This window comes from Gavia stellata, chromosome 2 (assembly GCF_030936135.1).
Source record: "Gavia stellata isolate bGavSte3 chromosome 2, bGavSte3.hap2, whole genome shotgun sequence".
Lineage (NCBI taxonomy): Eukaryota > Metazoa > Chordata > Aves > Gaviiformes > Gaviidae > Gavia > Gavia stellata.
In genome coordinates this window covers 106,611,364-106,639,284 of record NC_082595.1, presented here as the reverse complement: position 1 = coordinate 106,639,284, position 27,921 = coordinate 106,611,364, and the positions used below count along the sequence as shown (strand labels likewise).

General features: G+C 43.9%; 1 protein-coding gene across 1 annotated transcript in view; it reads right to left on the bottom strand.

The window, feature by feature from the left end:
* Window positions 1-6,122: 6,122 nt before the first annotated feature.
* Window positions 6,123-27,921, bottom strand: part of ADGRF5 (adhesion G protein-coupled receptor F5) — a 29,632-nt gene continuing 7,833 nt past the window's right edge. The window contains exons 6-20 of the mRNA XM_059828968.1: window positions 27,807-27,865; window positions 26,989-27,131; window positions 26,192-26,404; window positions 24,675-24,908; window positions 23,087-23,251; window positions 22,733-22,951; window positions 22,256-22,474; window positions 20,640-20,792; window positions 19,190-19,386; window positions 18,038-18,217; window positions 15,225-16,595; window positions 13,696-13,737; window positions 13,537-13,596; window positions 8,650-8,734; window positions 6,123-7,519 (exon numbers count right to left, since the gene is read on the bottom strand). Coding sequence (XP_059684951.1) covers window positions 7,440-7,519; window positions 8,650-8,734; window positions 13,537-13,596; window positions 13,696-13,737; window positions 15,225-16,595; window positions 18,038-18,217; window positions 19,190-19,386; window positions 20,640-20,792; window positions 22,256-22,474; window positions 22,733-22,951; window positions 23,087-23,251; window positions 24,675-24,908; window positions 26,192-26,404; window positions 26,989-27,131; window positions 27,807-27,865 — 3,420 coding nt within the window. The 3' untranslated portion in view covers window positions 6,123-7,439. The remainder of the gene's footprint in view (window positions 7,520-8,649; window positions 8,735-13,536; window positions 13,597-13,695; window positions 13,738-15,224; window positions 16,596-18,037; window positions 18,218-19,189; window positions 19,387-20,639; window positions 20,793-22,255; window positions 22,475-22,732; window positions 22,952-23,086; window positions 23,252-24,674; window positions 24,909-26,191; window positions 26,405-26,988; window positions 27,132-27,806; window positions 27,866-27,921) is intronic.

The following is a 27,921-nucleotide window of genomic DNA, read 5'->3' as shown; positions in this document are numbered from 1 at the left end:
AAGCCCAAAGGAACCTATTCAGTCTCCTTACTTCCTTGCTCTTCCTTGGTTCCCAGTCAAAGTGGGTTTTTTACTATCCATTGGGCTTTGTATGGGGTACACTGGGATGCTCTATTATCTGCAACAAGTGCTCCAAATATCCCCTAAACATTGTTTGACTTAATTTCGCATACAGTTTCCAGGATCTTTGCAGCTCAGCATCACTGCTCACTCCTTCATTTCCTAGGAGCCTATGTCTCCAGGATACAGGATTTCTCTGTATTAGTAGCAAAATCCATCTTGGGCAGTCACTGTTGCTTGCACTGGACACTTGGTTACTTACCAGCAAAAGAGGAAGGTTATTATGGGCAAAACATAACACTGATCAATGTTGGATAAAGCTCTGAATAGAGCAGCAAAATCAACAACAGTTGTTTCTGGGCCAACCACTTGTTTCACTGCTGTTGGGAAAAATTATCTCACAAAAACTAGGACAGCCTCAGAGAGTAGCCTGGTCTTTCCTGTGTTGGCTTCCAGGCCGAGTTGACTCAGCCGTTTTTAATGTGGGCCCGCAGTTCCTGTCTTTGGCTTCTCCTCCTTCTGAGTTGATCCAGGAAAGCAGCGTGGGAGTGGATGAAAGGTGCCATGGCCACAGGTGAAATGCAGTTTTCTGGAACTCCTGGAGTTCAAATAAAAGTAATCATCACACTGTAAACTGTTTCCCAAGCGCAAATGCTGCACTCAGCCCGTGAGCTACAAGCTTAGGAAAAGTCAGCTGCTAAGAACTATAGTTTTAGGTAGTTCCTCTCTCCAGTGTGTCTGCACCACAATTAACTCAAATACATTCTGTGTTCAGTCACTATAGGATGTAGTTGACAGCCTCTCTTTGCTCTCTTAAACATCATGTCTAATAAAGGCAGCTTTGTCACAGTCATTGGAGCAGAATATTGAAAGCGTGAGTTTCTAAGGCTCTTAAAATCTATGTTTAGGCTCCTTAAATAGACCTGTACTGAAGTTGCCGAGAAGCATTGACTAAGTGTAGTTTCTAGCCTGACACCTTGTTTGATTTGTACCTCTGAACACCAGGTCAGTTCTAGAAAGGCCCCTTAACTCTGACCCTCCAAGAGGAGGACTACAATAAGCCTGACCTGCCATCTGGAATTTCTTTAGAGAAGTGTTTTTTGGAAATTGAAGATCAGATTTTTTTATACTTAAGTCTTGTACGAAGGAAAAAATTTGCTTTGTGTGCAAATACAAACAGTAGCTGAAGTGTTGATGATTTTTGCTTGCGGCCAAAGCATGCGTAGGTCTTTGTTTCCAGTTCAAACTTGCATTTAGGGCATTCGTTTTCCTAAAAGCAAAGAACTGTTTCCCATTGTCCTTTGCTTAACTTGCACCACTTGCATGAGAAGTGGGAATTCCGTTGTGGGATGACAAATCCCTTTCTCTCTAACCTCCACCCACAGGCTTTCAGTGCACAATATGAGTCTTGCTTGTGTGCCCCAGGCCTGTAAGGGTGGTGGAGCTGGGTTACAGAAGTGCAACCCTGGTATGGGTTTGCAGCTGCTGATACCTTGCTTGCCTTACCTAGCTTTTTTACCTCACAGCATTGAACTGGAAGCAACAGTGCTTCAAGGTAATGGAGACTGGAGACCTGGATTATAGGGAAGGCAGCCACCACATCCTCTTAGCTTCTGCAAAAGATCCATGTAAGCTACAGAAGATCCTTTGGAGCCACCAGGTGCTGTCAGCACTGCTTGTAGCTCTTGGCTTCAGGGAAGGGACGTGAAAGGTAGAGTTTAGACTGCCTGAGCAGAGAAGCAAGTAAGCGTAGCTTTGCCAGCTCCCAGCCCCAAACTTAGTATGTCCCCTAGGAAGAGCTGTCACAGCAGTTATTCTCAAGCAAGGTGCCTGTCCTATCTCTTGTGGGTTTTCTAATCAGCAATAGCATCATTTAAGGGTGTGAACCTGCCTCATTCCACTCAGCCAGGGCAAAACAAGATCTGTAGCCCAGGCTCCATGGGGTAGAAAATATTTTCGCAGTGATTGTTGGGGCATTTGAGACTTCATCCAAATGACTTGGGTGCTCACAAACAACCCTATATATCTCTGCTCCCCCACCCCACTGTCAGATCTTCTGCTGGTGTAAGCAATGCAGCCTTTTTCTAATTCTTCAAAGCATCGCAGTGGGCCGGCTCTTGTGTGGTTGTTCCCTCGTCCAAGGCTGGGACTGGAACTAGACAGTTCTCGTGGACACATATTTTCTTTGTGGTTAACAAGACACCTCATCCTCCCCAGCGCGGCTGGCTGCTGCAGACCCACAGTTAAACAGGGGCTGTCACTGCAGGGCGGGCTGGCCATCACTGCTGCAGGGAGGACTGTGGGCAGACTCCTTTGCTACCCTGGCTCGCCTGGCCTTGGGGACAGCATAGCCTAAGTGGTTTGGGCGATGCTTGCAGCAGTGCTGGATCAGGAGCAACCAGGATCCTCTCTTGAGAGCATTGCTTTGAGTGATCGCTCCTGCCACTAAACAAGTGGAAAAAATCCTGCAAGCTCTCATTTGACCCACATGCTGGTTTATTTACAATCTGGGAAAGGCTGCAGCCATGGAGCGTGTCCAGAGAAGGGCGACGAAGCTGGTGAGGGGTCTGGAGCACAAGTCTGATGAGGAGCGGCTGAGGGAGCTGGGGTTGTTTAGCCTGGAGAAGAGGAGGCTGAGGGGAGACCTCATCGCTCTCTACAACTACCTGAAAGGAGGTTGCAGAGAGGTGGGTGTTGGTCTCTTCTCCCAAGTGACTAGTGACAGGACTAGAGGAAATGGCCTCAAGTTGCGCCAGGGGAGGTTCAGGCTGGATATTAGGAAAAAGTTCTTTACTGAGAGAGTAGTGAAACATTGGAATAGGCTGCCCAGGGAGGTGGTAGAGTCACCCTCCCTGGAGATATTCAAGGAGCGTGTGGATGTGGCATTGTGGGATGTGGCTTGATGGACATGGTGCTGTGTGGTGTTGGGTGGGTTGTGGCTTGTTGTTGTTGTGTGGTGGGTTTTTGGTGTTGGGTTTTTTTTTTTTTTTTTTTTCCTCCAGGTTGGACTTGATGATCTTACAGGTCTTTTCCAACCGTAGTGATTCTGTGATTCTGTGATGGCAGCGGGACTGCCGCCCAGGGAAGGGAGCGAGCTGCCTGCGGCACACCGGATGACGCCTACGAGAAGCCAGCAGTGTTATCCCGTGCAATGCACACCCCCTTTTCCAAGGGGCTGACGGGCGGGCAGAGATACACCCAGACCACACGAGTCTTGAGCACTTTCCTGTGAGAAAGCCAGGATAAAGTACAGGACGCAGCCAAGGCAGCGCGTTCGGCCTGCGGGCGGGGCAGGCCGCCTGAGGAAGGCAGTGGGCGAGCAGAAGCCCGCAACCTCAGGGCCGGCGCTTGCCTTTCACCCACGGCTCTTCTCTCCTGGGTGCAGCGGCCCCATCCCCTTCCCTTGGGGCCGGGGGCAGATTTTCACCGCCCCGTTGAATTAGCGGGCGGTAGGCCGGCGCCAGGGTCACCCCAACGCCCCGGCGGTGGCTGCGGCCGGGCCGAGGCCGCCGTTACCCGCCCGCCCTGAGGGGGCGGTGGTGCCGTTGCCGCGGTAACGAGGCGCGCCCCAGCGGGTGGGGGCTCCTTGTGCGCATGCGCGGCGGCAGCCGTTGCCAGGCGACGCGGTCGTCGTCCTCGCCGCCGTGTGAGGGAGTGGCGCCGCCGTGTGGGGCCGCGGCCGTGGACTCCGTGGGCCTGCGGACACGCGGCCCGGCCGGAGGGCTCCGCGGCACCGCTGGGACGTCGGGGTGGGTGGGAGGGGAAAGCCTTCTTCCTGCCCGGTGAAAAACCTGACGTGCTGAGATGCGCACCCTTCGTTATCTGCAAAGAGGGGTGCAAAAGGAGCGGTCCAAGAAGAGGCCGTGGGAGGATTAGCACCACTTATCCCAAGGAAAAAGCTGAAAAGAACTTGGAAAGAGAGAGTTAGAAGACACGATCCTAGATTTGTATCGTATGCTTTATCCCTGGTTTTCTAAAGGAAAGTACTCAAGAAACGACATGTTCCCTGTGTGCGTCTGCCCGTCAGCCCCATGTCTTCTCAACAGCATTGAATCCTGTTGGCTGTTGAGGAGCAGAAGCCTCAGAGAAGTTCTCCTGAGTTCAGAAGTACTGACCGTTAGTAGAGCTTGTTAGAGCTACCACCGAGGGAGGGATGGGTGGAACGCATCTCACCCCCTGGCGAGCCCCAGCCAAGCCCCAGCCAGACCTTCATCACGTCTGTGGCTCTGCCCTCCCCACAGCATGTCCACTTTCCCACCAGCTGCTGGTGACAGCGTGGCTGAGGGAGGTTTCATCAGCAGAAAGCACTGTGTGTACAAGGGGGGAAGGTTTAGGGAAGCCCTGATCTTGGGAGGCAGAGAGATGTGAGGACTGGGTATGTGAGGAAGACTATGGAAACCTGGATGATTGGAAAGGGAAGAGGGGTGGTGGGTACAGGACACAGCCTGTAAGAAATGAACCTCATTTCTTCTGCTCATGGGATTAACAAATCCACCTGAAGTCATGGGTGCTACAAGGTAACATGCAGTTGGACATACCTTACATACACTTTGTACATGGGGCAGGTGGGAGCAACTTTTTATTCTTGCCTAACTTGACTTTTCCAAAATGCAGCTGTTTCCTGAACACGTTTCCTGGGGCAGTATAAGAAGTAAACATGCGGGCCAGACTGCTGAGCCATGAAAACATCAGAGATCAGAGCATAATTGGCTTCATGGCCCAAAGAAAAGGTATCAGAACTGCACACCTGCAAACCCCGCTCTGGGGCACATTGATTTTTACTGGCCACTGTAGCGTGGATAAAATGGTCCTGGGCTCTTTGCATTATTCATATCGAAGGTTCTCAAAGTCTTTAAGGAATGAAGGATGAAGTCTGGGCTTGAGCACATATAAGATTTGTTCAGCAACTGTCACAATCCAAAAAATCTCTGCAGGGAGTGTGAGAGAAGGCAAGTCTGTGCTTCAGAGACCTGTATGTCACAATTCCCTCCTTTACTATTTTTCCTGAGCTGCAATAAATCAGGGGATGGTGCCAAGGCGGCGACTGTTCTTCATCCATTGCTATAAAAGGGGGGTAAGGGAGAGATCCCACCCTTTCCAGAGACAGGGTGAACCTGGTAGGCTTTTTTGCAGTGTGCTTTAACTTAGTGCCTTGGTACATGGGAGGTACATGAGTGACAGCAATCATCAGGAAACAAGCCCTGTGACAGACCTCACTTCAGGAAGGGGAGTGGATGGAGTGGTCTAGGCTTTGATCAGGACAAAGGGAAGTCAGGATAAAGGATTGGGCCAGCTGGCCAAAAATAGCCAGCTGACCAAAATGCCGGACTCCTGACAGGAGCAAGCTGTTGGTGAGCCCACTGTCCACCTTGCTTGTGCCAAAGACCTGGTTCTTGCTCCTGAGAGTGGGTAGGAGGGGTATAGGGTGGTTGCTGCCATATGTTTGCCATCCTTCCTCCATTCAGCATTCCCTTCTACCTTTTCTTCTCTCCCCTTTTATCTTGATCCATGCATAAATACAATTGAAGACTTTAAGACTGGCACAGTTAATTTCTTAGCTGCTTCTCGTTCATGAACTGTCATGGCTTTTGTAACACTAGCAAGGACCTTGCCTTTGAAGATCCACCCAAAGATGGCCCTTCGGTGCCAGACAGCTTGGCGTCACATCCTGGTTTCTCATTCACATACAGTCGAGACCCATGCTTAGCTAAACTGGGAGGTGTGGTGAAACCTCAAAGGTGAAATGTCTGCAGAGGTGTGGTGGGACTGTGCTGTCTACAGGGACTCATACTTTGCAGTTTCTGGGAAGCCTGTTCTAACTCAGTGGGAGTGGGTGGTTCTGCAGCAGGTCAATATTGCACAAGCTACTTCCAGAGTGGGTTAGACCAAAAGGCTGCCTAAAGGCAAATTTTAGTTGGAATAATGTGCAAAGGTCTGATTTTCAAGTTTCCACTGCTCATACAGTTCAAAGACATTCTGGATTTACAAATATTTCTTAATCTCTGTGTTCTAGTTCTAGTATTATAGCTACATCTTCAAGCAAAAAGAAATTGCTTTCAATGTAAGTAATACATTTGATTGGTGCTTGTTTATTGTCTTCAGTCATCACCACCTGCCTATACCAAACCATCACACATGCCTGTAACTGTAGGCAACAGTTTCTCATCCCGGTTCATCTCAAAGTCCTGGGAACAGATTCACCACTGGTAAACATAGGCCTGATTCCCCAATAAATGAATGTGTCTGTACCACCTGACAGCAGTATTTGAAATTGGTCTCAAATATAAATCTTCATGATTCCACCTATCATATTTTACATGAAGTTTTGCAACATTTGTGTGCGCTAAAATACTTTGCAGGCTCTCTCATAGCCCTCTGCTTAAGACAGGAGTCCTGCCTTTAAAGGTATACAGGCTTCGAAATAACTGATTCCACAAATGTAGTATGAGAGCAATAATTTATACAAAACCTTTCATCCTGCCTGGCACGTGGTAGTTTATCTTCACTGAAGAGTTGACCCTCTGAGCCCTCCAAGTGTGATTCTCCTCTGAGAGGAGACCCAAACGTACAGACTTTACACAAGAGACTCCTTACATACTTAACATTACTATGCATTAAATAAATGCAATGCCCTCTGTGGTAGAGGGTAGTAACCATCTCTGTCTTACCACATTACATATCAAGGGAAGGACAATTATAATTAAGGATATAAAGCTTCCTTTTCTTCAAAAAAGTGCCACATGGAGCTTTCAGTACATTCCATCTGAAAGAAGACCACGCAGGAATCATCACAGTCTTCATTTTATCTAGGTCAAAAGTGAAGATCTGAAGTGGACCTTCTCAGTTGTGAATCTTTGGTTCCAGAAAGTCTTAAATAGAAAGTTGAGAGAGCACTATACCCTATGGCCTTTCCAGACTCTAATACCAGGGCAGGAGAGAAGCTATGAGGTACTTGTGTATCTACACAGGCCTTTGGAATCATTCAGAGAGTTGATAGGGGAAATACTAAAGCCACTGGACAATAGCTGTGTATAGCACTGCAATTCATGGCTCAGTACTGCATAGTGCTAAGCACCCTCTTAAAGGCTGAGAATTCTTCACTCCCAATGTCTTTTCCTGCACTTGAAGGCCTTCAAATCCTCCCAAGTTTGAAACATCTTGTCGTCTCTTCCAGGATTGGCAGCCCCTGTAAAATTCCACCTCTCACCTTCCCTGCCTTACACGTTAATCAGAAATGATTATTCCAGAAGAATACACAAAGGCACAGTTTAGTCAAAGTGAAGCAGTCCACTTCTTGATGACTCACGGGTGCTTTTTGTGTGTGTCTTGGAAAAGGCAGAGGTCCTTTCAGAGTTACATGATTTAGCATTTGCAGTGCCTCAGTTAAGCAAAGAATATGACTTGGAAGTGTTTTCAGAGGAAGAGCTGGATGGCTCTGAAGAAGACACTCTGTATTTTCCTGCAAAACAAAACACAGTGGTTAGACATAAGGACAGATAGCCTGGGACATGTTGGCACTGCAAAGTAAGGACAGTTAGACCTGTCCTGATTACCCAGGTGGCTTTGACTTGGTCTGCACCCCTGACACTAGCTGGACTACAGCAATATCAGCAACCACAGAAGTCAATGTGTTTGGTGACACAGCCAGGATATGTCAGCTTGAACTCATGATCATGCCAGAGGGTAGTAATTTACTCACACAAATGGAGGGCCTTAGTGGTCCTCCTTAAGCATGGGGACACATCTAGAACATGTGCTCTTGAGATGAATCCCAGCTCCCTCTTGTGACCACAAGACTCTAAGCTAAGACCCATGTGCACAGAGCCCAAGAGCAGAGTGTAGAAGAGAGTGCTAATAATATGGGAGTTCCAGGTGGCAGCAGCATGGGAGGCAGTTGTGGGCAAGTCTCATTCTTGGGGGAGGCTTCTGTATCTGGCTAGTGTAGTCATGTAAACTTACTGTAGCAGAGTCAGAGACCAACTCCTTGTTCCATTATCTGACAATAAACAGACTCTTAGAAAGCAGTTGCTTGCCTACATTAAACTTCTTCATATCCCACTTTGACCAAATGTCACCATCTTCTCTGAGCAATGGTTGGATGCCAAGATTACACATTTAGGAGTGAAATTACTTGTATTTTCAGCAGTGCTTCTTGCAAAATAAAGTCATAACTGAAATAGTGACATCCATAAAATGACTGCCAGAGAACCTTCGAAGAGATACAGCTCCAAAGTGGTGACGAGTACATGAACAGCAAATGAACTTAGGAGCACTGTGTCATGATATATATCATCAAGCTCAAAACAAAGCTCAGTTAGTGGGTTTTAGCATTGGTGAAACGTGCCACCATCGAATACTTGATTTAGTGTTAGACAATTATGCTGCTAGCATTATGCTACAGTCATGAGCAATTATGCTAGTGATTCCATTGACTTACTACAGTTCCTTTGTATTAGAAGATGAAATATCATCTATGGATGGATGGATAGACAAATACCTTGATAGATATCACAACAGACAGACGCTGGGAGTGAGAACACAGGCAAAACCTTGTTTGTGTTTCAGTAGGAGAGATCTATTGTCACATACCTGTTTTCCCACACAAGTTGTTAAAGGTTCTTGAAAATGGATAGCTCATAGCAAGCATTGGCGTCACCAGGATCAAGGAGGTTGACTGTAAGAGAGAAAATTGCTTTTTGTCAAAAGCCTAGAACTTTCTTTGTAGCCACATTGAGGGGGAAAAAAAAAGGTTACAATAAAATGTTGTTCAGTAGTACAAGCAGGCAATCCACAGAGGGACAAGTCAGATTTTTGTGAGGTGTTGAGTTCACCCATTTGCCTGTTTATGATGGCGATGAAGGAGATCAACTTTAAAAGAAACTACAGGACACAAACTGCCTATTTCTAACTGTTGGCCAGGGAACATGGCTTAGGTTCCGGAGCCTGTCATGTCAGACAGTACAGAGTTCTGGTCCCTTATCTGAGGGAGTATATCCATTAAGGTAGCCAGAAAAGCTAAGATTTATATGCTTGGAGATGGTTGTTGAAGGCCAGTAGCCTGATAATCAGAGGCAAATTTAACTTGACACACTAGAGGGCATTGGAACACAACTCTCTACAGTCTAGATGTAGAGGACTGTACATGAAGACACTTTTTGTTGCTGAAATGAAGTTTCTTTTTTGGTTCTGGAGTGGTTTAAGAATTTGATGGGATTCCTCCAAAAGATGTGTTCAAAAAATTATGGAAAACACATCTTTTTATGCTCAGTCCCTCTCCGTTCATTAGGTTGTACCATGGTGGGGGAAATTAGGCAGTTTTGTGCATTGTCACCTATATCATAAGGTGGTAGAGGAAGAAGGTAAATGAATCACATCTAAAAAGTTTGATCAAAGACTTTGAACTTGCTTTAGTTATTCCTTAGCAGCAGAACTGCCAAGGAAATATGCCAATTCCCACAGCCTGGGGCAGCTTCCACAGTGTCAGCTAGAGTTGGAAGTGTCTGGCCCAGGAGATTTTGTTTGAAAAGGAATTGGGGTCCAAGATGTAACAACTTGTTCTCTCTACTTTATTCTGCTGGATGTGTCAGTACAAGAGGGAATGAAAAAACTGACATGCTTAATGATAGTTGTATCAGTTATTCCTGCCTTTCTTTCAGTTTCCTGGGAAAAAGAATTTTTTTCCACAGTCAGAATAGCACCACATCCAGAAGATGTCATTTTCAAGTCAGAAAGAAGGAATGGTGCTGTAAAAATGCATTAGAAAATGTTCCCAGACCCAGGTTCCCAGGAGTAATCCTCCTGCAAAAAATGCTGGAATACTTGGAGTACCAGTTAAAAAAATCCAGGTGGATGATTCTGGGGATCCTAAATGAAGAAATGTGATGCAGAAACTGCATCTTTCCTGTCTCATCCTGATGCAAGATCTGAATGTGGCAGATAGTTGAAGCACTTAAAACTTACTGTGCTGCTCTGCCTGGCTAATCACAGGCTGCCTCCTCCTTGGGCTTTCAGCACATTGCTGGAGGAGACATGCAGAGAGGTCAGTATTGGGTCCAATACTGTTTTAACATCTTCAATGATATAGATGATGGGAAAAGTGCACCCTCATCAAGTCTGCAGATGATACAAAACTGGAGAAGTGGCTGACAGATCAAATGAGTCTGCTGTCATTCAGAGGGACCTCAACAGGCTGGAGAAATGGGATGACAGGAATCTTACGAAGTTCAGCAAAGGGAAAGGTGAAGTCCTCCTGTCCCTGGGGAGGAACAACCCCAGGCACCAGGACATGCTAGGGGCTGTCTGACTGGAAAGGAGTAAAGACAGACTCAGACTTTTCTCATTGGTGCCCAGGGAAAGGACAAGAGGCAGTGGGAATGAAGACAGAGACAGACTTGTTTCATTTGTGCCCAGTGAAAGCACAAGAGGAGATGAGAACAAATAGAAATACAGGAAAACCCACTTAAGAAGAAACTTTTTCACAGTGAGGGTGGTCAAACACAGGAAAAGGCTGCACAGAGAGCTTGCAGAGTCTCCATCCTTGGAGCTACTCAAAACCCACTGGACACGGCCCTGAGCTCTAGTTGGCCATGCTCTGAGTGGGAGCGTGGTACTAGATGATCTCTGGAGGTACTTTCCAACTTCAGCAATTCTGTGATTCTTGTGGAAGCTGGAATGATTCGAGCCCATGCTGCTCCTCTGAGCTGACAGTTCAGCCTTAATGGACTCCTTAATTCCACCTGGTTTAATTATGCTGGTTTTTAAGTCTGTGTCCCAGTTCTTTAGCAATGCCTCTATAGGCTCTTCTGAATAAACCCTGTTCAGATACCAATACAAAATTAAGCTCTGTTCCCATGTAAGAATGATGCTAGCATTTATCACCATTTTCTTTTTCCACCCCAACTGCCAGTGGTTAGATTCTGATGCCTTCAATCCCTTACCCATCCTGGAGTGTCTTCTTTGCTAAGGGGTGATGAATGCAGAAGTGTAAATCGAAACAAGCATTTCTGTGTTAGAATACACAGAGTTATCCAGCCTCATGCAGCCATCCCAGATAGAGGTATTTTATTCCCATTGGCTGACACTTGTCTATGTTCTGTGTCTGGGAATGTGGCCCCTCTTGTGCAGAAGAAGAGATGAACACACCTGTGGCATCAGCGGGACGAGAATAACAAACAAGTCTGTAATGGCAACATGCCTTCAAAGAGCAGAGTTCTTTGTGAGGTGCATATTCATCCACTGCCTCAGCTCTTGGCCCTCTCCTAGGGCTGTAAGGCACGTCCTGGGTCACTGAGGCTATGACCCCTGTGAGTGGTCGGCCTCCTATTTCTGCTGTAGAGGTTTGTCAAGCCTCATTGTCAAAGCAGCTAATTCTGTGGTTTTCCTCCTTTGTTCACACTGAGAGACAGGTCCCCCAACTTTCTAATGGGTAGTGGTTGCTTAATGCCATAAGCAGATTTGCACTTGGTTGGATCCAAGGATCCTCTAGCCCAGTCACTTCTTATCCAGAGGGCTACAGCAGAGGCCCGAGGGAAGAGTTTTACAAAAGCGAAGTGAGCTTGTAGCAGCAGGTCTTCAGAATGTTCTTTCCACCTCCGGCTGTCAGAGGTACAGGGACTTCTGGAGGCAGAGGCAAGACCTTGGTGTTTAATAGCCATTAATGGCCTATTAAGCTTACACAAAATGAAGTAAACTATAAGAAAACCTAGGAGAGTGTCCAACATCCGTAACATCCAGGAGCAAGGAGGTCTAAATCTCCTTTGCTTGCTTTGAATCTGCCACTCATTAGGGTCGGGTCTGGTCCTTAATTATCAAACTGGATGGCTTATTTTCTCCATGGCCTGGTGGCAGCACACACCGCTTTTAAAATTCCCCAGGAGTTGTCTAGGCTGAGGAGTCCTATGTCATTCTAGCATAGCAGTCACCCCACCTCTTTGGAACTTGTTCTGCTCTGCGTCTTTCCAGTTGGGCTCTATCTTTTTTGAACTTAGTGCAGCTCATTTGTGCCCATGCCAGCATTTTCCTGTGGCTTAAATAGCTCTGCCTCCCTTTAGGCATTTTGGATGAGAGGCTTATGGTGCCATGAGATCCGTGGAGGTGAAGGACCCATGGAGGGATGAACGAGGAGCTGCTAAAGATTAGAAGGTGTGAAGGGAGCAAATGTGTGGCTGCAGTCTAGGTGTCTAGCTCCATGGCTGCCCAGTAGCTTATAGCAGCTGAGCCCTGTTTTACCCTTTTCAAACAGCCACAGAGCATTTTTTTCAGAGTCTTGATCTCTGGAGCAGAAATTAAAATGGAAGAAATTTCATTTAATCATAAGAAAAAGCTTTTTATTATGCTGAGGGTGGCAAAATACCACAGCTTTTTGTCCGAAGAGTTAGTGGATTCTCCAGCTTTAGCAATACTGAGAACCTGACAGGAGAGTGTCCTAAGCAACCTGCTATAATTTACCTTGCTTTGAGCAGCGGGTTTAGACTAGGTGATCTGTGGATGTTCCTTCCAGCCCCAATGGTTCCATGATTCTATGACATCTCTGTTCAGCAGGAACACTGCCCACATTTCTGTCCTAATTGTATTCCTCAGCAGTCATTTTCCTGAGGCACTGTGCAAACTTTATTTTTTCTTTTAAAGATGGCAGTGGAATTGGTTTCCCCCTTTAATGTGAATGCCTATTCTGAGCAGAGGAATTTCCAGTTGCCCATTCAAGTTGTGCTTCAGTGCAGGGAGGACTGCAAGTATCATTGTGCCAGAGAAAGTCTCTGCAGATGGAAGAGAAACCTTCCAGGATCTTCTTTAAGGATCCAGTCCCTGTTTTCAACATTACTTCTTTTTTTTTAGGCACTGAATGTTTTGGGTTAAATGCATGAAATTGCTGGGTATGGAATTCAAGTCTCTCCTGTTCTAGGAGTATGTCCAGGACACTTGGTTCCAGAACGACAATCATTTATGTTCTGTCTTTTGCTCATTGAAATCTGAGTCTTTGCAACACATCGACATGATTTTGACAAAAGATTCATTCTTCCTCCCATTTTCTGTTCCCAGCATAAAGTGGAGACTAACCTGTCTCTTTGTCTCATGAGTTCAAGTTGCAGTATCTCCATCCTTTCCTGCTCATAGCTGAAGAGAATCTTCCCCAAGAAGATGCATTTCTCTTAGATTGTAAATAAATAATGGTGCCACTGAAATTTTCTGTTTTCTAACTTAAAGTTTCAGTTACATTGTGTGGTTTATTTCTTGTGGAATTTAGAGCAAATGCCCACCAACCTCCTCCTCATTTTTTACCAATTATAGGTGAAATAATGAACTTTGGAAGAGGGTATATTCATATTTATGTTGTTAGTGTCTTCTCTTTTTCTCTTTCTCTGTCTAGTTCTAATAAATAATTCAGAATATAAAGTGCATTTGACTTAGAAGACACTTGGAGAATGTTAGACTATTCAGCAGTAACTCTGAAATACATTCTTAAATCAAGGATCTGACCTTTGTTTGCTGTGAACTCCATTTGGACATTGAATTCCTCTTCAGGAGGGCTTCTTGTATCTGTTTGTTAAAAAAAAAAGATTGATCAGTTAATACAGCAATTATGTTCAAATTCCAACGGTATTTTCATATAATACAAGAAACAGTTTGAATTCTTACCTTCTTGTCCCAGAGAGTCCCAAACACCAAAATGAATAATCCCTAGAAGACAGATAATTACATGCAGTTTGATGACACCAACCTTTTAATTGCAATATCTCATAATTATCTCAAACATTGTCCATGTTGACTATTTAAACTCTGAACTCTTTGATAGAGGGCATTTTTCTAACTTCATCTCACATAATTGACTGCTGATGTGGTAGGAGTTCTCCAGGCCTGGCCTACTTAAACTGTGTGCATATCTGGTCTACAAAAGTGACACAGATAATTTACTAGCACTAAACATATTTGGAAGAAGGGACCTTTGCAAATGGAAGACGTGCCCTGCTTATGCTCCCTAGATAAGCTGGCAGGCTCACTATATAAAAGGCAAGTGAGTTTAGTCTGAAGCATACAATTTTGAGGCTGTTCTCAAGAGACAGAGTGTACATAACTATTATGTCCTTAAGAAATCCCGTTGTATTGGGATCACTGAATCAATCACAGAATCACAGAATCACTAAGGTTGGAAAAGACCTGTAAGATCATCAAGTCCAACCATCAGCCCAACACCACCATGCCCAATAAACCATGTCCCACAATGCCATGTCCACACGTTCCCTAAACACCTCCAGTGAGGGTGACTCCACCACCTCCCTGGGCAGCCTGTTCCGATGTTTCACCACTCTCTCAGTAAAGACATTTTTCCTAATATCCAGCCTGAACCTCCCCTGGCGCAACTTGAGGTCATTTCCTCTTGTCCTGTCGCTTGTCACTTGGGAGAAGAGACCAACACCCACCTCCCCACAACCTCCTTTCAGGGAATTGTAGAGAGCAATGAGGTCTCCCCTCAGCCTCCTCTTCTCCAGGCTGAACAACCCCAGTTCCCTCAGCCGCTCCTCATCAGACTTGTGCTCCAGACCCCTCACCAGCTTCGTCACCCTTCTCTGGACACGCTCCAGCACCTCAATGTCCTTCTTGTAGTGAGGGGCTACTGGCCACCTAAATATGGATCCTACTGGCCACCTAAATATGTTGTTGTAAAAATCATACTAACTGAAAACTCTCAATCATGTGTATTTTGGTCAGTTCCTCTCTTTATTATTAGTAATACTCAGCTGTTCTTGGTGACTTTCATGTTGTTTATACTCCCTCATTACTTGAAATGAATGAAATAGCATAATATGATGCCGCCAGATGCACTGTAAATGAGACCAGATATGCTGAAGCTTGCCCACCTGAACATAATAGGGCTATTTTCCTGATCTTCAGGAATGAAATTCTTCCCAAATCTACTGGCAAATTTGGAAGTTATCTTTATGTCAGCTTTATTTATAAGGCACATCTGTTAAGGCAGCTGAGAATACGAAATATGGCTGGATTCCTGGAATGGCTTTCCCAAAGAGCCCTTTGGGAATAAGGATGTGTAAGGCAAACCTGAGCTTTCCCAAACTGTTTTTATTCCCCTCCAAGCACAGCACTGCAAGAATGTCACCACATGTTAAATGGTCGTAGAGGAAACAAAAGCCAACATATGTGTAACTCACCTGCAAAGCATTGAGCAGAGCAAAGAGGATGTGGAAAGCTCGATGACTGTTTTTGATGACGGTGGCAAGGCCAAATCCCCAGGTGAGGCCTAACAGTGGTGTCAAGATGGCCACACTTTTGCCAATTTGAAACAAAGAGTTCCTCTCCTGCCTGTTTGACCTATCCCCAATAGTAGGCCTCAGTATTTTTATTATAACAACTGCAGTGATGAACAAATTCATGGCCACAATGATCAGGGCAGGTATGACAAAGGCCAAGAGAGCTTTGCTGTCCTTCCAGTTGAGCCAGCAGACATCCTTTCTGGTGTAATTGTTCCTTGGCAGTGTGACAGCAATGGTGGTGACTGCAATGACAAAGGGGCACCCATATCCCAGACAGAATGCCACTGCTTTCTGAGTGGTCTTGCTTGTGTTATGTAAGATGAAGACCAGTCTGTAGAAAAGAATGAGGCCCAGGCTGAGCATCCAGAAAAAGACACACAGGTAGAATAGATGGATGAAGAAGGTGGCCACGAAACAGATACCTCTGCTCATCTGTTGTTTTTGGTCATTGATGGAGGCAGTGACAATGAACCAAATGTCAGCAATCAGGAGTGATGTAGCTATGTTGAGTATACAGACGTGGCGCATATAGGAGGTTGTGTTGTTTGTCACATATTTCCAGACTAAGGATTCAATTATAATGCAGGCCACCAAACTCAAGATTGAAATGGAGAGGCCAATGTAGGTAATATAATCTTCAAAGATTACCTGGGAGGATTTATCAGGTGACATCAGAATGGAGAATGATGTCAAGTGATTGCAGGAGCAAATGACCTTATCTTCTGCCTCTGTGGGTGTGCAACCATAAGTATCCCAGCCCCCCCTATGTTTGTCGAGTGTGAAGTTCCAAAAGACACACCGGGGCATCTTTAGAGACAAGTTTTTCTTTGCAAAGGTCATATTAACATCAAACTTCTGGCTTTTGTTGCTGCTCACAGTTGTTGTTATCAGTAAGCCGTTAACATACTCGGACTCATTCCGGGGCAAAATACGTCCAAGTTTTGAGTACATCACACTGACAATGGTTGAATTTTGGGTTAGAGTCTGAATTTCAGTTTCACCAATGAGCACGTTAACTGTGAGGTTTTCTGTACTGCAGAAGTTCTTGTAATAATCTGTGTTGCTATATTCTGTGACAACTATACCTTGTAGCTGAATGGTGTTTGTGGAGACAGGAGGAATGGTATTGTTAACTGGTTGGAGGTGCAGGGAAAAGTTTTCTACTGAACGCAGTAACAAAGAACTTTTGCGTGTCTCCTCTTTATTCAGGTCTTCCCAAGCTTCAGTTGTGGAATCAGCAACAATAAAGTCCACTGTGGAGAGGAAATTCTGGAACAACAACAGAATAATGCTGTTACTGAAATCCCACACAAATCATTGTTGTTTCTGATGGTAATTTCTGCATGGTCCTAGAATTGCCTTTTGAAAAAGCCCAGCATTTTCTTATTTTGCTCAATCCATGTGAAACCTTCAGTTGTTAACCCTCTGCATGCTCTATTTTCAAGTTAAGGTTTCCAAAAGTGGAGCTGCGTGGCTTTTTTTGACATATTACTTAATATTTTTTCTTCTCCAGCCTTCTTTCCCCTCTTTCTCAGCCTTTGTGCTATCTTTGGTTTCTCTCTCTCTCTCATGTAGTGTTCTCCAGCTACAAAACATCAAGTCTCTTTGCACTTTTCTGCTCAGAAGAGCAGTACTTTTCTTCTGTACTTCACAACCAAGGTTTCCAAGTATTTCTAAGATATGTTTTGCCATTCATTTGTTGTAACATCTAATTGATTTTCCTTGCTTGATCCCTATTCTTATTTCAGCCTTTTTTTCTATTTCTTCTCCTACTCATAGAATCATAGAATCACAGAATGGTTTTGACCTTTAAAGAAAGATCATCCAATCCAACCTTCCTGCCAGGGGCAAGGACTTCCAACTTGACCTTGAACACTTCCAATTATGGGGCATCCACAACTTCTCTGTGCAGCCTGTTCCAGTGTCTCACCACCCTCATTGTAAAAAATTTCTTCCTTATGTCCAATCTAAATCTACCCTCTTTCAGTTTAAAACCATTGCCCCTCATCTTGTCACTACAGGTCCTAGTAAAAAGTCTTTCTCTGTCTTTCTTGTAAGCCCCTTTTAAGTACTGAAAGGCCACAACAAGGTCTTCCCAGAGCCTTCTCTTCTCCAGGCTGAACAACACCAACTCTCTCAGCCTTTCCTCATAGAAGAGGTGTTCCATCCCTCTGATCGTTCTTGTGGCCCTCCTCTGGACCCACTCTAACACGTCCGTGTCTGTCTTGTGCTGAGGACCCCACAGCTGGACACAGTACTCCAGGTGGAGTCTCATGAGAGCAGAGTAGAGGGGGACAATCACCTCCTGGCCATGCTTCTTGTTATGCAACCCAGGATTCAGATGGCTTTCTGGGCTGCAAGCTCACATTGCTGGCTCATGTCCAATTTTTCACCCATCATTCCTTGTCCTGTCCTCTATCTTAGAATGCTAGAGACATTCATGGGTCCCTAGAAGATTTCTAGTTGCTAAGCATACAGCAGTCTCTCTTTCATGCATAGGCTCCTTGTCTTCATCATTTTGACTTTTCATAAACTCTTCTGTATCTTTGCTGTCATTTCATCTTTGCTGTCATTTAATCTCATTCCCTTAATACTTTCCTGTTCCTGACCCTAACTAACTGTGAAAATTCTTCAGGGAGAATGTCATCCCCTGTGACAAAAGGGGCCAAAGGGCTTGATAAGTATAGGTAAGAAATAAAATAAAACCTTACTTGAATAATGAGCTCGTCTGCATCTGCTGGGATAGAGGAGACCATATCCAGGATGGTAACAATTGCGCCTAGGTTTGCAGGAGAAGTGTTTATTGTGTTTTGCTCCTTTCCTATGTTTTCCTTAAGCTCTGCAAGGTAGTTAGGTAGATTTGCTCTTGCATCAGGACTGTTGACCAAAGACTGGAACAGAAGATAACAGTACATCACAAGTGTGCAATTTGCCTGGAGCTTGATCTTCCTTCATAATGGCTACCCCTATACTAGTAAAATAAACAGAGGTAGGGTCATTCTAAACATGCTGGTAGTGTTCAGCTCTCTGACCCTCCAGATCAAGGTATCCTAACTGCCTATTGAGAGGGGTCTCTCACCTGTGCTAACTTGCAGACTGCTCCTGGAAATTTTGGGGGAGAAAATAGTTGGCCTGTGCCCAAACCATATGAGGGAGCAAACTAGTAAGTTAAGAAAATACATAACTGAGTAGCTGTACCTCTGCCTGGGACCTTGCTGTGCCTAATTTACTAAAATAAACATAGTAAGTATTTGATGAAAGAGAGATAATTGTTCTCATCTAACCTCACTGAGAGAAGAGTCACTCTGGATGGTTTGTAGAAGTGAAGAGCACTATGCTAGGATACCTAGGCTGAAAACCTACGTCCAGCACCTATCTGTGAAGTGTAGTGGCTGACGGGGCATGCTAAACAGGCCCTGGGTCTGAGGTTGGGCAGTGGCCCAAAGTTGTCCCACTGCATCATTAGTGTATTCTGTAGCATGCTTTGGGCTTGTGCCAGCTAGCGTTCACCGAGGCAATGCCTGAGCATGGTTCAGGGAACACCCCAGGCCAGCGACTGCTCCCGCTGAATGCTATGAATAAGATCACCTCATCTGGGGGAGAGAGCGTTCATGTGTATGGATGTTAGCCATGCAGTGCCACATGCCCTCTGGGACAGAGAAGCGGTCCTAGCCTCTTTCACTGACTTGTGTAGATATAGCCAATCCTTCTTTATATCTTGTAAAAGATAGTTTTAATTACATATTTGATGTTTTAATGCTTCCTATATATTTTACATTATGTTAAGCAAAAACCCACCCAACTAAAATTTTTGGTCTCTCCTACCCCCCGCCCCCAGCCTGTAGAAAACTCATAAATGTTACCTCAGCACTAGTCAGCAGGTTGCTTATTGGTAAAAACAGGCAGTCATTCCTTTCAAGCTTCCATGATTTGTTGGAGCACTTGTAAGTTTTATTGCCTCGGGTACAACCATCTGGATTATTTGACGCACAGCATGGCTTTATTAATGTGGCCCCTTCTGTTCCAATGCCAAGGCTGTCTGAGCAGGAAACTTCCTCACCTGTATTGAGAAAAAGACACGGAGGTAGAAAACGAAGAAGTAGGGAGATTAATAATTTGCCCCCATCAAACCTGTGACCTCCTGAAGTTCAGAGGTCTTTAAATTAGTTAGGATTTCAGCTTGCTCTCTTCATTAATTATGACCTTATGTCATAATTAATTATGTATGTCTTATATTCCCAATTTTTTTGAATCACAAAATTAAAAAGGAAGTTGAATAAAGCCCCTTGTGTTTGAGTACTGAATCAAATCAGCAAAACAATCCCAAAGTTTTAGGATTTGTTTGTTAGATTACAGGGTTAGACAGGGGTGGGGTGGGATTATATTGACCGCTACGTGAACCGTAATTCACACAAAGTTTATTTGCTAAGGGACTCAATGCTGCTGTAGCACTAATAGGTAATTCATTAAGACCTTGATAGTGAGGCCTCAACAACTTTTTGATGACCAGTGAGTCTTGCTAATTGGCTTTGATTGGGTTAGTCACATCAGTAAGTATCTGCTGATTAAAGTAAACCTGTGTATTTATTGCCTAAGGGAGTGAAATCTGGCCACATACAGTGATTCAACAGTAGGTACCACTACTGTGGAAAAAAAAAAATTTCTGCATTATGGGGATGTCCAGTATTTCTTTCTTTCCAATTTGGAGTAAGAAGATGAAATATCCAAACTCTGGTCAGAACTAAGCATAAAAACTGGATTTAGCAAAGCTGAATTACTATGTTAATTCTAATTACCCAGCATTTCCTGCAGAGCTGACTGATAGCTGGGTCTGCCCAGCTCAAGGAGGTTGCCATTCTTGTGTTTAAAGTGGATATACTTTCCCACGGGCTGACCTCCTGAGCTAGATGACTTCTTCCTGAAGCACCACAATCTTTTATCCTTGCTAAATTGTTGGTGCAAGCTAGGAGCTGCATGACCACCTTTCAACACAGGACACGAAGCTTGGTGGTGCAGGCTGCACCAGAAGGAAGTAGGGACAGAAGATGGCTGAACTGTAACTGCTTGGGAACGTACTGGGGCCACTGTCAAACACAGTGAAAGAAAAACTTCTTGTCTATTTATTTTTTAGAATTTCAGCAAAATTGATATTTTCCTCTGTATTTCAAAATTTCCCATCAAAAAAGGAGACAAAAATTCTTGGCTAACAAAACCTGCTCCTGTTAGGTGTCACCAGTGTTAAATTTGTGGCATCTGATTTAACAATACTGGGATTTCCTATTTAACAGCTTTAAATAGTAACTTTTTTCTTACCATGTATCAGGTGCAGTCTTATACTTTCACTGTTGACTTCCTGTCCAACGCGGTTAATAAACTTGCAATATGCTGTGAGCTCTTTCCCTTCGCTGCATTCTGTTTCTGTGTAATTGTACGTGTAGCAAAACAATTTTTCGTTTTTATTTTTCCCTGTATGGAAGGATTAAGATAGGTTATCACATATTTGGGGTCAATCAGCTAACAGAGAGCAGAAAGCTTCTGCAAAGCTTTCTTTTCTGTGGGTCCTAGAGAAAAAAACATCCTTTGTGGAAAAACTTCCTTTCTGTATGCTGATCTCTGTCTCCTACACCCTGCTTTATAAATCTTCTGGCGGCTGCTGCATGATCAGTACCTTTGCAATCACTGGTGTATGAGCAAATCCTGCCCAAATCCTTTTTTGCTGTGCAGGAACCAAAATTTGCTTTAGAAACCATTTTGGAGAATACTCTTCCTGCTTCTGCTTCTACAACAGGTGTTCCATTTAGGCTAGGATACTTTTTTGCTGTTCTTTTATGGTTCTTTTGAACTCAGGATCTGTACAACACTCCCATTGCTTTTCAGTATGCCTGTACCTGAGGGTCCCTGACTGCAATCTCTTCCAAGAAGATCTCGGTGTTTTTCTTAGCAACTGAAGGACCCCTCAGTCTCACAGAATCATAGACTCATTTAGGTTGTAAAAGAAAGACCTTTAAAATCAAGTCCAACTGTTAACCTAACCCTGCTAAGTCCACCACTAAACCATGTCCCTAAGCGCTTCATCCACAGTCTTTTAAATACCTCCAGAGATGGTGACTCAACCATCTCCCTGGGCAGCCTGTTCCAATGTCTGACAACTCTTTCAGTGAAGAAATTTTTCCTAATACCCAGTCTAAACTTCTCCTGACGCAACTTGTGGCCATTTTCTCTTGTCTCCACCTACTCTACACTTCAGCCTGTTGTTTTTGCACTCCTGCATGTTTTCTGAGTTAGTTTAGGTGGCGCCTCTTTGCTTTTTTCAAATTAACTGTTTTGTAACCCACCTGAAAACTTCTAGTTTATAAAAACATGCCAGGGAAGCTGCAGAACTGCCCTAAATTTGAAGACATAGAATCTTAGGCTTTTGTATTGTTAAAGATATGTTACCTGTATCCTTGAAGAAAATAGAATAGATCTTTGAATTGCATTCTTAATGTGTTTTTCTACATTTTTAACAAATTAGTAGATCTTCTTCTTAAGCAACGTGTCCTCGATACTGGGTTCAAAAAAGTGGCAGAGTGGAAGATAAAAGCAAATAAATGGAGTTCAGCAATTTCTAATCTGAACAATGATAAGGATGCTCACTTCTCACTGCCTCCAAGGCAAACCAAACATTGAATTTACCTATTAGGTATTTATCACTACAGAAGTGACTTCATTTTCTCTTCTGTTAGTCTCAGCCATGCTCCGCATGCATAGCAACCATGCTAAAAAAAGTCCATTACAGGTTTTTTACAGTCTCAGGAGTTCTTGTGGGTTGTCATAATAGCAGTAAGTATGAATTGGTTACACAGACCTAACTGAAAACAAAAAAAAACCAGGGACTGGGTTGTGACACGTAGTGCAACTAGTTATTCTGCAAGTTTAATGTTTCTTACCAGGTTGAAATTCATTTTGTTGAACCACAAATGTAACAGTGTAATCTTCCATGGTGTTAGCACTAATGCAGCACTCAAGGGCTTGTTGCGCTGTACACGGTATGGATACTGCAATGGGGTCAATCAGGATGTTCTGCTTCAGAGGCAAGGAAATAACCTCGATTGTCACGTTGGCAGAACTCTCCAAGTACTTCTGGGAGAATGTGCAAATATAGGTGCCTGAAAGAAGTGACACAAAAACCATGTCTCAGTCAACAGAAGTGCTCCTCTGATTTTGCACGGTCATGAGCCCTAATACTGACCAGGTACAGTGTTGTTGGCAGCATCATGTCTTGCTGTCTTCCAGTGGTTATAATTTTAACTCTTTTATTTACTGTGGCCAGGCTTCACAGTGATTTGCAGGGCTAGGGATGCTGTAAATGATCTGGTACCGAGATTTCATTGCCTTTGTAGCCAATACAAACCAGGTCCACTCACCGCTCCAGTCCTGCGTGGCACTCTTCACTGTGAGCACAGATGTGGCTGGAAATCTGCTATTTTGGATGCACTTATCACAGTCTACTGTTTTTGTGTTATTTCCAGACTGGATTTTCCAACTGATACTGTCATAATTGCTCACATCGCTTTCACACGTTAGATTGAATGCATATCCCTCGGAAACTGATGAGTTTATGCTTGAAGATATTGTTACATGGGCTGAGACAACACAAGATAAATGTCATATTATTGAGATTCACTTGTTATAATAATTTGCTTGCAAATGACATGTGTCATAGAGGCCACCTACACATTAAAGAGCTGATGGCCTGTTACATGCTACCTGACTCTTACCTGTCCGGAGGTATGTCACTCTGATGTTTTGACTGCACCTGGCACCGTGTCCAGTCTGCAGCTCACACGTATATGTTGTCACTGTGCCTGACTTCTCAGGTGGGCACAGTGATTCATTGATGTTGAGCTTGTATTCAGTGCAGTTTTCACTGAAACTGGAGTCTCCTAGAGAGAAATAAACATTCCTTGAAGGGCTATGGATATCCCAAAATACCTGGGCTCTGGAAATCACAAACAATTGCTCTAGCGAAGGAAAACCTTGTGGATTTGTATGTAACCTTTGACAGCATGGCATTTTTAAATCATCGTTGCTGGAATTCATTCACATCTTTTACTCTGGCAATACTCACAGTGGTCTTCCAAAGGCCTGAAGACAGTTCTCAGCACAGTGCTGGGCACCTCCTGCCAAAACTAGTCTGAGAGCAACAACATTGCTTGGATACCTCAAGATAAGCCAAAATGAAGAGTATTCTGGTTCAGCCTAACCTCATTATCTGCGATATTTAGGATGAGTAAGATAAGTAAAATAGGAGTAAATACTGCAGATTTTAATGTCATCTTATTTTGAAATAAACATTTGGAGGTACTTGACAGTCATTTAACTTTAAATCTGAAGAGCGCTGGTTTAGCTATAAGGGGAAAACCCCACTAAAGCTGTCCCAAGCCACAGCTGAAAGTGTGTCTGGCATGAGAGCAGAGCTCCTGGGCAAAACAGCTCGTTGCAGTAGGCCAGGATCACCCCTCCCTCTGCAAGCACTGCTGCACACCAGTACCTGTCCTCTGCGGAAATGACTGTGAACACAAGCTTTGAAGGTTTTCTCTCATTTTGCTGTCCTGCTTTCTGCTAAATTTCATTTATAACAAATGGTTAACAATAAACAGTTAATCCGTACCCATAAAATATTAAGAGGGCAATAGGCTGGTTTTGACTATGGTTCATAGACATTTATGAGCATTTCTATTGACGTTATTTTGTAAGCCTTTGTAACATATTTACTTGGCACTTTATTAACTCTTTATATTCATATTATAAGTAAAGCCTTGTGGGGATGCCACTGACTCAACAGGCGTGTGATGTATCACAATTACAGGTGGAGGAGGAAACTGTGCGCTCAGTATTTAGCTATGCTGTTGCTGTTACAAAGTGTAGCACCTGCCTCTCTTGGTTGCCAAATCTCAATATGTGGTACACAGAAGCTTTTCATACCCCAAGGGTGATTCTGGAGATAGTAGTAGAGACTGATGCACTCATCCTTGCTCTCAAAACTAGACAATGCAGAACTAAGCTTTTTGGAAAAAGTTGGTATGATGCTGGTCCAGGCAGCTGTTTCCATCCAGGATGGCACAGTTTTAAGCATCAATGTCTGCACAGTGCATGGAGATGCCCAGAATCCCACTGGCACCTGCACAACACATATGGAGTCTGTACCATGCTGTCCATCCATCATCCTTCACACACACACACCACTTTGGAGCATACCCTGTATTCATCCTAGGACTTGGCCTTTGGGGTAGCCAATTAGGTGGAGATCTTTGAAGAATGAACAAACCTAGCAGGTGAAAGAAAATCTTTTGTTAATCATCTTACCTGTAATATTGATTGCTCCATTTACTTTCCAGTCACCAGTAAGTGATGCTAAGTGTCTGTCAATACAACAGGACAGCAGAGGACTGTTTGTCTGCATTTCAGGACTGTTGCATGTAACATCGATGTCGTTTAAGTTTGGAGTGATGTATAGCGGAGAAACTGCTATTGTTTTCGTGGCCTTGTATATCAGTGTGTGAAACTGATTGCTGTTTGTGAAAGTGCACCTATAGGAACCTGTAAAGCATAGGCAATATCTTAGCATTGAGAATACATTTTGCTGTTTTTCCCTCTACTTTTGGAGTTAGGAGCTACTAGTTTTCACATCTCCCTGCTCTGCAGTGGCTCTGCTACTTGCTGATCAAAATGTACCCTCAAGTCATCTGCAGTATGCGTTCTGCAGACTCCTGGTGCCAAACGTATCCAGATTAGGCAGCTTTGGTGTTGATGGGTATTTGAGAAAAGACCAGTGCTCTGGGACTGAAATACTTAAAATCTGTCTGAGTTAGTGTTTTTGGGATATCTGTATATTGCCCATAGTCCATGTGGCAGCAATATGTCATGGTAAGAGTGTGGACTGACTGTGCAAAAGGTTCCTGCACAGAATGGGTGAGAGATAGGCGCCCAGGGTGGACTCCACAAGAGCTGGCACTCTCAGTGTAAGCACATACACTGCTCAGAAGGTATTGCCAAAGAGAGCAGAGTATTTATCAGCCACTTTCTCAGGCCCTTGTCCCCCAGCTGCAACCAGGCTTCCTTTTGAAATTGGCAATCAGAGCTCCAAACTTCCTTCATACTTTTGATATGTGGGTTCCCCTTGCCCATTGGGATAGCCAAGTGAGTAGGCCACTTACATAGGAGGGGAGACACTAAGGTTCAGGGCATCCTTTGTCCAAAGAAGTTTGGACCCACGACTCCTACCTCATGTACGTGTGCCCAAACACTTGGTCACAGGCTACCCTTTTTGAAGTTGAATGTAAAATTCATGGTCCGAAGAGAAGTGAGTGGGAGTTTGAGTCAAAGCTCTGATAATACATGATAATTCCCCTCGTAAGTCCTCCCAGCAAAATGCCACCAATTTACCTGTTTCTGATTTTCAAAAAGCCCTAAACATGAACACATGAAAAACTGTAACTCTGAGCTCTGATTAGTTAGGTTATATTTGCAAAGGGGACAAGGGCCATCAAGGACAAATTAAACCACAGTCCCAGGTTCCCACGTTAAAAGGGTGGGAAGGCCTCACAGCCATGTAGTCACCGCTGTCTCCTGTGATATGCCAGTAAAGCCTGGCACTGAGAATACCCAGGCCTGTATAGTCACTTCCGTCAGTTCACACCTTACTGGCAATGCCAATCAGTACATAGTTTGTTAAAGAAAAAAACCACCAGAAAATTGTGAGGGACAGTGCATTTTTCACATTTACTCTAGGACAATGCAGTCACTGCATTCCTCTTCGCTTTTTATAGATCTAGCCACACTAGAGATTTACATCTGCTGTTTTAACAATAGAAAAATCATACCAGAATCCTGCGTCGTAATGTTGATAATTTCAAGAATCGACCTTGAGGTTCTCTTTGAAACTTTTGTCTCCATCGAATACCAGAAGCTGGTTGAGATGATCTGATCGAAGTGATACCAGGTTATATTGTCAGATGTTGAATTTATCTCACAAATCAGTCTTACTGTATCCCCTTCAAAAATGTCTACAGGACTCACAGTGAAGTTTGTCTGGTCTGGGAAGACAAAGAGCAACACTCTGCATTATTGTCATTTCAGCTCACATCTATATGGTGTCTTTCATCTCGTGGGAATTCTAGGTGCTTCACAATTAATATGGACTCAGCATCAGTTGCAGGGCACTATCTCTGATACAAGCTATGCAATTTTCCCGCAACATATTCTTCTACTATCATTGTCAGCCGAAGATCCCAGAAGGTTTTATGCAGAGAGACAGAAATATTACCACCACTACTACTTTCTAAGTAGGTAACTGGGAGGAGAAGCAACCAGGTTAAAGTAATCCTCTGAGACAGATGGTCCAGTGCTCAGTGCACTGGGAGTACAGCACCTCTGGGGCGCTTGATCACAACAGCACACTGTCCAGCGGCAGCATGGAAAATGTGCCAAGGAAGCCAGGGGGTCATCTCATGTAAGTCCTAAGCTTTGGTGACACAGAATGAAATGAAACAGCCAGAGAAATAAATGTTTTTTGAAGGCCCAGTACCAAATAATCAATAGTATAAGGCAGCTACATGGTTCAGGCTAGAAATACTAAAGTAAAGGTTGAAGGAAAATACTGAGAGAGCTTCAAACTTACTAGTTATTTCTGTTGTGAAGGTAGCTTGGTTTAGCTGGTATGATGCATCTAGAAATTGTGGTACAATTTTGTTGGCATTTGCTATCTGATCAAAGCTTGCTGCTCCTGCTTTTACTTCATAGTTCACAAAAACACTTCCAGGCCTAAACAGACACAAGAATGAGAGAAGCACCAGAATTAAATATCCTTGCATATTAGTGGTTTTCTATGTTGTGGTGACCCATCTTGCATGGCTAGGAAGGCTTTGCAGGGCTCACCTGTGAAGGCTTCAGTTGTGACTCAAGACTTGCTCTGGTATACAAGAAGGTTGTGCTACATCTCTTCCCAACGTAAGAACACCTTTACATGACATCTCCTTCATCTGCTGTCTATTTCTAGTAAAATTCCCTTAGAAAACCTAAAATATGGCTGCATTTAAATATGTGTGGACTTAAGTAACGTCTCTTTTCTCCAGATCCAATGTTATATACAGAGTCAATATACTAATTCATCTTCCTGATGACCTAGGAAATGATGTTAGGTTTACTCGCATCCTTTTCCCCTTTTGGGTGGAATTCAGTCTTTTCCACAAAAGGCTTTGATCCAGACGAAGAATGATTATGTTTCTTGGACTTTTGCACAGTAGTGAATTTTACCCGCAATCCTATTTCCATGCTAATAGTTGGGCTTTCCTTTGCAGCTATTATACTGTTATTCAGTATGTATATACTGGGAGTGGGTTCTAGCCAGAGTGAATGTAGTCTTTGCTGACTGGTGTCTTCTTGAGACTGGACAGAAAGATTTGTGTCTTCCAGGAAAAAATGAAATTGTTTACTTACCTGAAACCAGTTACTGTTGCCGATACAAAGCCTGGTAAACATCTGTAGCTAGCATTAAACTGTAAAAAAAGATATATTACATGACATAAGTCCTCTGTATATTACTCTAGTGTGC